The sequence below is a fragment of the Micrasema longulum genome, unplaced genomic scaffold (assembly GCF_059751315.1).
Source record: "Micrasema longulum isolate JH-2025_06_02 unplaced genomic scaffold, ASM5975131v1 h1tg000141l, whole genome shotgun sequence".
Taxonomy (NCBI): Eukaryota; Metazoa; Arthropoda; class Insecta; order Trichoptera; family Brachycentridae; genus Micrasema; species Micrasema longulum.
The window spans coordinates 171,811-182,501 of NW_028277347.1; the positions used below are offsets into that span (position 1 = coordinate 171,811).

Genomic DNA, 10,691 nt, shown 5'->3' on the forward strand with positions numbered 1-10,691 from the left:
CACTTTATTTGTATTTACTTACCCCTACATTAGTATTGCGTATGATATCATTCTCAAATGACTTTTTTTGAGATTCTGCTTCAGTTTTAGCCTTTTTTAAATGCTTTCGTACTCGGAAACCCCGATAAACTTTTTGGATCAAAACTGAAGCTTTTTCAAAGAGATTTTCCTTATCTCCGGTATTCGTTTTATTTTCACTGTTAATTTTTTTTTCGTCCTGTTTTGGTTCTAATTTTAAAGCATCACCAGAAATACCAATTTTTCGATTTTCTTGAATAATAGTTAAATTTATTTCATTATCTTGGTTTGTTACTCCAACCGTGTTCAAATCTAAATTAGATTCAATGGTTGATTCTTTTTGTATGAACTCATTTTGATTGAGCTTATCGTGACTAACTTCCACTTCCTTTTCAAAGACGGAATCTTCATTTGTCGAATTTTCCTTATCTTTTAAATTATTTTTGTCGGGTGAATCTATGGTTTCAGTTTTTGGACAATCATGCCCACTAATATCTTTTATTTCTTCATTTGCAGATGGTACCACCATATTTTCATCTACCTTCGTATTATCCGTTAACTCTTTTTCGAATATGGAAGACATACTTTCTTTATTTTCTCCATTAATTTGAACAATATTAGAGTCATTATGTATTTCAGTTGAATCTTGAATTAATACATCTTTTATGTATTCATTCAAATCAGTCATTTCACTGTTAAATTTTAGTTTTTTTACATTTTTATCACTTGACTGTTCTGCCCCCACATCCACCGGCTCTATATTGATTATTTTTCCAATGGATTCATTCTGGGATATTTCTTTATGATCTATAGATAGCTCTTGATTCTCCTTTGGCTCAAGTGATTGTTTTGCACGCTCTTCAATGTGTTTTTTGTCTGGGTGATAGTCACGAACATCGTCGCTGTTAAGTTTTGTTTTATTATCGTCATCAGTTGTAGGCTCTTCTTGTTTTAGAAAGACACGTGTATCTGTAGAATGATTGTTTTTTTCGTCTGGTTTTTCATCATCTAATTTGGTTACAAGTTCAGCTAAATTGACGTTTATGTTTTCCAAATTTGCTATATCTTTGGTTTTGTAATCTATATCAGAAGATGTAGTAATTTTTTTATGTTCTTCTTGGTCAATTGATTGAGAAATTAGTTCTGTTAAATTATGAGTTACGTTTTCCAATTTTTGTTCCATATCTTCGATTTTTTTATTTGTATCAGAAGAACTGTTTTCATTATCAAGCATTTCTTTATTATTATCATCAAAACAATCTAAGGGTTTTAAGATATTCGTCCCATCTACTATATTATTATTCTCAGTCAAAACACTGGATGTTATTTTTTTCTCAATTTCGTTTTCAGATTGACTTTCTGTAATAATCGAATAAGATTTCAAATCATTTGTTTCTGCAATAGATCGATCTTTGGTTTTCTCGTTTGACTTCTCAGATTCATTCTCACAATCATCTTTATTTACAGAATCTGAACGTTTTTCTCTAATACATGAATCCGAGTTAGATATATTTTCGGTCGTAGCATCCAAAATTTGTAGCACATGTGAGTTTTCTAAATTATAGATTGACATTTTATCTTCAATTAAACTCGAACTATTTGTATTGCTATTTTGGTCAGTATTAACGCTATCGAGACCCGTTTGTTCCTTTTCTAATGACATTTTTTGCAAAGCTGAATCTTTTTTTGTTATTTTGCTCCCGTTGGATTTAAATTCTTCAGATTTGAAAGATTCAATTAGATTATTCGCTAAAAGTTTTTCTTGATGGATAAAGGAAGTTGTAATATCTTTTACATTACTATTTTGGAAAAAATCTTTTTTCACCTGTTTGTTTTTCTCAAAATTATTAATTTCTCGATTCCCTTCATCGTAGGTTGATTGAACCATATCCCCAAGTGATTCTTTTTCAAGAATATTCTTATTTGACTCAACATAATTATCGTTTTCTTTTGAAGATATCACAATTTCTTTAATTTTAGCATCCTCCAATAAATGGAATTCAATATTTTCTGTTGTTCTATCAATATCATTATTTTCATCGATATTTATATTTATTTTTTCCTTTTTTAAATCTTTGCGCACAGGTTCTTCCGTTTGAAGACCGCGCTTTGTGGTATTTTCAGCCTCTGGTGAGAATCGAGGAGGTGAAGGTAAAATAAGAGCTTCCTTTATTTTGTCTATTTTTTCTGACGGAGTATTGACTTTATTCAGAACGTTTTTTTCTTCCACACTTTTACTCTTTGAACTATCAAGTTGTGTTTTATTCGAGTAACAGTTAGAATCGATTTCTTGACTTCGCGTTTGGTTATTTTTCAAATGATGATTACTTATTTTCGTGTCAGCAGTTTTGTTGTTTTTAGGGCTGGTTGATGTTTCTTTATTACCCTGGTTCCTCAAACTAGCGGTGACCAAACTTTCAATATTGGTTGGCTTTCCTGTAAATACGTCATCACAATAAGATAGAACATTTGGTGTACCAAAGCGGTGCCCTCTACACTACCTGCGGTGCTATTCTGCACTGCTCTCGCGGCCGTAGAAAATACTTTTATCTCGCGTATTTTGTACGTAAATAAAAGTTTGTTCTACGGCCGCGAGAACGTTTGGAATATCACCCCTGGTGCGAATAAGGGTATAATGATGATGATGATACCTAATGCTTTTTTTTTTTCACAATTTTTTATTATTATTTGTAACTTTCCCTGCGGCGAATTTGTAAACCATCGAACATAAGAAAAAAATTATTTGTGAGACTTTGGACCAGTTGAATAAAAAAAACTTTAGTTAAAAAAAGTTTGAAGTTAAATACTTTATCGAGCGAACTTTTTTGTCCATTTTGAAAACGCAACGAAACTTTATTTAACTCAACTCTTTTTTATGCAACTGATGCTTAGCGCGTATTTATTTTCTAGCAATTCGGGACATAAATATAATAAACAAAAAACTGTGTATGATGTAAATATTTTTAAAAAACACTTTCTCGCTTTCTTAACGATGTTATTTTGGTATATAATTTAAGTAAAAAAATAACTATTTAATAAACAAATTGTTTAACATTAAAAAGGTGTTTCGTTAATTAGAGGTACCGTCAAAGGAGAATTGTTCCCTCAAGCGAATTAATTTTTCAAAATATTCGGCAGCAAAGGCAAAAATATCCGTTGGGGCCTTCAGCAGAACTTCCCTAGCTAAACCTTCCATCGCAGCGTCTAGGCCCCGTGGGGGGCGGAGCCCCTCTGGAGGGAACAGCCCACCGTTCACAAAGCCCTCAGTTTCCCGCATCCTACAAACAATTTTAAAAAGATTTATGTTCTGTGAGAAAAATATTTGAAAAGTTAGGGAACACCGATAAGTCAAAAAACATATTTTAATGAAATTTAACAATTTAAAAATAAAAAATCAATTTGTTGTCTGACGAGACCAATGAGGCAGTTCAGTTCTAAAGGAAATTGGATACGAAAATGTTTTCTTATGCGCAGTAAAAATTAGAGCATTTTAATTGTATGGCGAAGTTTCTGGAAAATGTATGAGAAAATTAATGAAAATTAACTACTTTGAACTACGTCACAAGTTCACTCGTATAAATCAATGATAGAGCGTTGAGATCGATTTCTGGTTTCCAATCAGCAGAATTCTCCGACGAGAACTTGTGACGTCACGTGAAGAGTAATCTCTAAATTACAAAACTTTATCACAGCGCTGGTAATACGATAAATATATATATTTTTAATTAGTTTAGTTTGATAATCTGTTAACAAATTAAAAATATAAAAAAACCACCAAACTTCGTCATAAAAATACGTAGGTGTTTTTTTTTGATATCCATGATATTTTAAAATTACAATAGGTCCGAAAAATAATATTTTCTATACGTCAAAGGCATTCAAAGGGTTGAATAAAAATTAAAGAACTCGTCATCATTCCCTTTCCGCACCTAATGGAGCATAGGGCACTGCATTGGTACACCAATCGCAGCGTATCTTTATGTCAGTTCCATGAAGGCAAGATGATCAGTCTCACGCTTCAGGTACTAGTCCAGGGGCTATGAAATATTCTAGTGTGAAAACACCCTTTTAAATAAATGTTTCATATCTAACATGTCGGGAATCGAACCCGAGACCTTTTGCATGGTAGGCAAACGCGCTGACCATTGCACTACGAGGCCGACAAGAATTAAACTTTTAAAACCCAAAGAACTTTTGCAAATAATAAATAATAGACCATGAAATGAACAATTTAGGTATCGTCGGTTTCATTTATTTAACACTATGCCAATTCTAATACATGTACATTTTATACTTTATCCACATGTAAGGGCGGGCGTATTGCCTTGAGGCAGTTTCTTCCTGCCTACCCAAACCGTTCAATTTAAAAAAATAAGTAGTGTATGGATTTTATCGATGCAACAAAGAACTGTGATAATAAAAATGTGCCTTTTCCGATCATCAATATCTAGATTATCATAAACGCGGGAGTAAATAAGAAAATGGCTGAAATAATGTATTAAATAAATGTAGGTACCTTCGGTTGTTTCTGGTGACGAAGGCAACTATTTAGGAGATGCTTCCATTCAATTTAGCACAACCACGATCGTGGTCCTCATTCTTGCTCAATCTGACGAAATTTATGGATTATGTTCCAATTATAAGCCGAATTCTAGAGTTCATTGTAAGTTGTGGCCTATGTTACCTTAGTTACGATTGCGTGGGTCGATTTAAGTCATGTATGTAGAAGTTATGTAGGTATTTCAAGATAACGTCAAATTCGACATCATGATTAATTAAAATATTACTGTATTCATTTATGTTTTTAAAACTACTTATGTAATACAAATATTCGCTGTTTTTAATATAGTTACGGTTCCAAAAAATATAGGTAGATATATTATAGAAACTCTACGTATCTAATGATAGACACCATATTGTCAGATTTCTAGTTTGAAATATATTTTAAAGAGGTTAAAAGTTTGGTTTTTGAGAGGTAGAAATGTATCCTAAAAAACATTGAGTCGTAAATTTCCAAAACCCACTATCTCTCTATGGCCTCCATATTTTGTTCATCGCAAAATGTCTCCATGGGACAGCGTCGTCAGCGTACGTAAGTTGCACAGCTTTAGGGGAATTCACTTCTACTGATTTTTTTGTCGTAAAATTATTTAGATTAATTGGCTCACCCTTGTAAGTTACAAGGGTGGCAAAAGTGAAACATAAATAAATTGTAGATACCATACCTGTACCTATATAATGTATTTATTCTCTTCAAGTACTCAATTCTAATTAAGTATGTCGAGTTTATTGAGGTACTTGATTTTTGTTTTTTTTTTTTGCAGGGGAAAAAATCAGCCTAGCACATTAGGCACTACGGCAATAACAACATTCTCAGAACCTGAAGAATCGCTACATTCGTCTATAATGGTAAAAAGTAAGATTTTATCAAATGTTTTACTTAATTTTCCTTATTTTGAATGCGCTTATTATTTTTATTAGTTATATTCACTAGTGGTTTACAAATAAACTAGTGTAGTTGGTTTTGACTACGGCGCTCAGCAGAACCCGTTTAAATTTTGGTTTTATAACGTTTATAGCATTTATGGAAGTTTTCTTTCCCAGTAATTAAAAGAGCAATTTTTCATACTTCCATATTTCAATTTCGTTTATTGTGAACCATAAAAAACCTGTGTTTTTAATTATTTTATAAACGAAATTTTACAAATTGAGCGTGATAAAAACAGTTCATTATTTCTTATTATTAGTTTTTAATAATAATCAAATCTTTTTTCAAACTTCTTTCTTCAGATAATGTGCATCTTTTTGATGTTTACAATATCGAATTATATTTAGTTTTGTCCCGCAAAGGTAACTTTCTTCAACATTCGATTACTTTTATAATACTTTAAACGGCACGACGTGAAGCTGGCGGACTGTGTTTTTTTTTAAAAAAAACTAATAAGAGTTTAATACATCTAAGTTTACTGCATTTAGAATGAAAATATTATCTTGTGGTAGATTTTTTTTTTACTAGTTCTGATCTGTGGGTAGGTTCTTAGTGTGACAAATTTCAGTGCTACTATAATATTATGATAAAATGGCAACAAGGTATTGTATCTGTCATTTTAACGATTCACGTTTTGACAGCGTTGACATATCTTATTTCTAACCTACAATTATTTCTGTTGACATAAATATAAGATTTAATAAAAAAAACATATTTTTATCCAGCGTTCATAATAAAATAAAATGTTTTTCCTAATAGGCTTAGGTCTCGGTGATGCTAAAGATATAACTGTGAAGGGTCTAGAAATAATTAAAAAGTGCGACCGAGTTTATCTAGAGGCATATACATCAATCCTGACAGTCGGCAAAGAATCACTAGTTAGTGGAGTAATTATATAAAACCTGACGTTGATAAAGACGGTGTACAATAAAGTAATGTGTACCGTATTGTAACAAAAAATGACATTTACTTGTATTTGCAGGAAGAGTTTTATGGAAGAGAAATAATTGTTGCCGATAGAGAAATGTGTGAAAGTGGAACAACGGACATTATGGCCGGGGCTGCTGATAAAGACGTCTCTCTTCTTGTTGTCGGAGATCCTCTTGGAGCTACAACACACGCTGATATGCTTCTACGGGCAAAAGAAATGAACATTCCATTTCAGGTAAATTATAAAAAGATAGCAGATATTTTTAAGGATTGTTGACATTTTCGGGGACTGTAATATGTCATTGGGTGATTTGAGTGTTTGTTTTACACTGTTTTGACATTCGTAATTTATAAATTTATCTCAAATTACTTACTGGAGTATTTTTATTTTATTTTAGGTAGTTCACAATGCCTCTATTCTTAATGCCATTGGATGCTGTGGTTTGCAGCTGTACAGCTTTGGGGAAACTATATCCATTCCATACTGGACTGAAACTTGGAAACCTGACAGTTTTTTTGCCAAAATTTTGTCAAATTATTCCAGGGGTCTACACACATTATGTTTATTAGGTAATTTATATCATTTTATAATAATAAACTTTGAATACTTAAAGAAGGAAAAAAATAACAGGTTGAGAATTATTATTTTCATACTGCTTTTAATAAATTTAACTGTTCACCGGTGGTGTTACGATTAGCGTGTTGACTACCCACGCTAGAAATTTGTGATACATTCCCGATTAGGAAGAAATTAAATACTGTTTTTACTTATATTGTGTGCCCTAACACCCTCAACTCGATGCGGAACTTGTAGTCTCTTGGAGGATATGTAACATTATTTATGTACTTTATATCTTCTTCTTTTCCACATCCGCTCCTAAGTGGAGCATGCGAACATCACCAAACCCCTCCAGGAGATCCTATCCCTAGCCAGCACTCTCGCTGTCTCTCGTGTCAATCCTGAACAAAGTTAAAAAATTGTCATCGACGGCCTTCTAGGACGGCAGGAGCCTGTAGGTGTGAAGAAGAGGCAGCTTGGGTTAAGGCTCTCCTGTGGCACTTGCACCGCGTGTCCAAACCAGGTCCACTGCTGCATCCTCAAAACGCTCATTATAGGAGGCTGCTGCTTTTTTACATGCTATGGAATAAATAATAATAATAAAATGAAAAACAAAGTTTCTTTATAATATTTCACACTACTCTAGACAAGTATATGAAGTGTAGGATCTTTCCTTTAAATATCTACATAAAACAGTCATTAGAGCTATATTATTTACTTCTATTCTTTGTTAGATTTTTAATATTAAATCAACACCTCATCAAAACCTTGTAGGTATATTGCTAAGAAATTTAAGCAATTTTTGAAAGCCAAGAACATCATGCTGCATTGTGTTTTTCTCATAAATTTTATTTTTCAGATATCAAAGTTAAAGAACCAACAGAGGAAAGTTTAACAAAGAAAGTAATAACCTATATGGACCCAAGATTTATGTCAGTTATGGAAGCTTCTAAGCAACTACTAGAAATCATAGAAAATAGTAAAGAGAATGAAGTCTCAGGTATTAATGTCTTTTTATCGGTTGAAATTTTTTTTACCTATTTCATCTCATTTATTTTCGAGTTTGAAAAATGTAGGAGCTACAAGTGAGTTATTTTTCATCTACATATTATTTGTTTATAACATGTAAGTTACATTTTTTACACAAAGATTTTATTGTCCACTGTATTTTTTTATATTTATTTTAGATATTTTTCCCGAAACCTTAGTAATTGGAGTTGCGAGAGTCGGGTCTCCAGAGCAACAGATAAAGGCATGTTCTTTGAGAGAAATGAGTATGACTGACTTGGGGAAGCCATTACATAGCCTTGTAATTCCAGCTAAAGTTTTACACCCCCTTGAGGAAGATTTTGTGGCACAATTCACATAAATTTTGAAGCTTATGAATATTTTTATATGACAAAATAAAATAACACTTTACATATAGAATCTTTTATTTTCATAAATACTTTTATGTTGATAGATACATTTGTTTTTACAATATAAAAATTACAGTCAGAGTAAGCATGTGACACTGTGAAACGATACTTAAGTGCTTGGAATAGTTAACCTTATTCTCTACCTTATTTTATTTCCAACGGAGAGATCCCTAAATATAATAATTCATTTCACAGTATTAATTTTTAATAAAACAATTCAAAACATGGCCTAACCCAACCCCGATTATGAAATTACTAAGAGTAAAAACATATTTGTTTACTAAGGCAACCTTAGCTTATAAATAAATATAGATTAAGATTGTCTGTACACTGGCAAGACCATCATTGAAACACGTATGGAAATATTTATATCAAAATTGACAATATTCAATAGGTATAATAATGCTGTTAATATCATTACATAAATAAAATGTTTTCAAGAGGACAGTAAATTGAAGATGGGGAAAACAAAACACAACAATATAAAGTATAAATTAAAAGCTCCATATTAGAGGTGGGACTTTGCAATATGCAGATATCATTGCAAGACGATTCAGAGAAAAAAAACATTTGTATGCACAAATATACTTTTTTCGTTCATTAAACTGTTGTATGTTGATACAATTAAAATATTACAAACAATCCGATGAATTATGTAGAAAAAATATTGTTGTGTATTGTTACATGGCATTTTTTAGTAACCTGCTAATAATATTGGCTGTGAAACATTTTATGAGATGATACAACATGGTACAAAACTATATAAAGTATTATAAAATTACACAGTATATGATGTATATATTCTATAATCATCAGAAAAATAGGTTCATATATCATATGTCTAGTTTATAATAATTTGGGAGAGTAGTAGCAGAGATCAACACAAGTCTTATCTCTACCACGTTATGTACTACAAACAGCCAAGCGAGATTCTGTTAGCTCGTAAAATGTAACTTTACATGATAGAGGTTGTGCAGGCCCTTAAAATGTAGTTTTGAACTGGAAATTAACCCTATAACAAATATAATCTTATGAGTAAGGACTCAACATCGAGTGGAATTATATACAAGTCTTAAAAATAGTTCCGATTAACCGATTTATTAAAGTAAACCTATTTTGTTCCAAGATTAATTAAATAAATCCCGCTATTCGGAATGTTTTCCCATCAAAGTCAATACATTATAATGATCATAAATAAAGATAATTGTCTTTTATTTTTAAAATATGCATTTTATACAGAAAAATATACACGCCAACTTATGTTGGTGAGTTCATGAGGTTACTTTAACAAGAGGACAGTTTCCCAATGAATCGGTTTGTTAAAATCATATTGATAAAGAATTTAAAGTAATGTGTACGTGTTGTTTTTAAATATGTTAATACGATAAAATCTGTATGTTCTCTAAACATTAAACAGACATGAGGAAAGAAAAATGTTAATATTTTTGATATCACATTTAACACCCATTGAAAAACTGCCCAAAGTCATAAACACTATTTATGTATAATACAAAAAATGTAACTAACTATGAAAGGTATAAATCTTTGGATTCTCAATCAAACTCTTCACTGGGTACCTTAACATATGGCTTTCACCATTCGAAATACATTCTCTATAGTCTTTATATTGCTTATGTAGATGATTTATCAATGTTCAAAATAGTGAAAAGGCAAATATTCAACCACATAATATAATCTATTGCCGAGTTAACAGAACTTAAGAATATTCCTTCTAGAGCATTTTAAAATTCAAGCCACTGGCCCCTTCAATCCATTTTAAAATTCTTACTAATATCCCGAATGAAATAATGCATAAATTTGAAGAAGATCACAAAACCTTAATTAAGTATGTTTATTCTATATTTAATATTAATACAGAAAAATACTAAATTTCTATAATCAATATACTTTATGTATCAAAGGTGGATATCGAGAAAGATATTTGAAAAAAATTTAAAACACAAACAATAATGATGACCAAAAGGTGAAAATAATTTTTGATAGCAACTTTCTACATGTTTTACTAGAATAAAATTAAGTTACACATGTATGACCGGCTACAAATAAAGCAAAATTAGAGAGCATCAGTCCAATTAAAGAGAATAACTGTGCCTTTACTGCAATTTTCACAGTAATCATTGCTCCGGTGCAAGATTGACACTTTGTAATGAATCCCCATGTCAGCCATTTTCAGCGAATCTTTTGTTTTTAAAATGTGTTGTCACTTTCACATCAAAGCAACCATTAACTATATTGGAAAAATGCAATAAAGGCAGAT

General features: G+C 31.4%; 2 protein-coding genes across 2 annotated transcripts in view; one reads left to right on the forward strand and one right to left on the reverse strand.

Moving 5' to 3' along the window:
- LOC148284183 (uncharacterized) overlaps window positions 1-4,724 on the reverse strand; it is a 43,232-nt gene extending 38,508 nt beyond the window's left edge. The window contains exons 1-3 of the mRNA XM_088242499.1: window positions 4,535-4,724; window positions 3,103-3,296; window positions 23-2,454 (exon numbers count right to left, since the gene is read on the reverse strand). Coding sequence (XP_088098625.1) covers window positions 23-2,454; window positions 3,103-3,295 — 2,625 coding nt within the window. The 5' untranslated portion in view covers window position 3,296; window positions 4,535-4,724. The remainder of the gene's footprint in view (window positions 1-22; window positions 2,455-3,102; window positions 3,297-4,534) is intronic.
- Window positions 4,725-6,110: 1,386 nt separating this feature from the next.
- Dph5 (diphthine methyl ester synthase) lies at window positions 6,111-8,418 on the forward strand. The gene is made up of 5 exons (XM_088242505.1): window positions 6,111-6,384; window positions 6,489-6,671; window positions 6,835-7,006; window positions 7,855-7,995; window positions 8,183-8,418. The coding sequence occupies exons 1-5, from the start codon at window positions 6,250-6,252 to the stop codon at window positions 8,362-8,364; spliced, it is 813 nt and encodes a 270-aa protein (XP_088098631.1). The 5' UTR covers window positions 6,111-6,249; the 3' UTR covers window positions 8,365-8,418.
- Window positions 8,419-10,691: the final 2,273 nt, after the last annotated feature.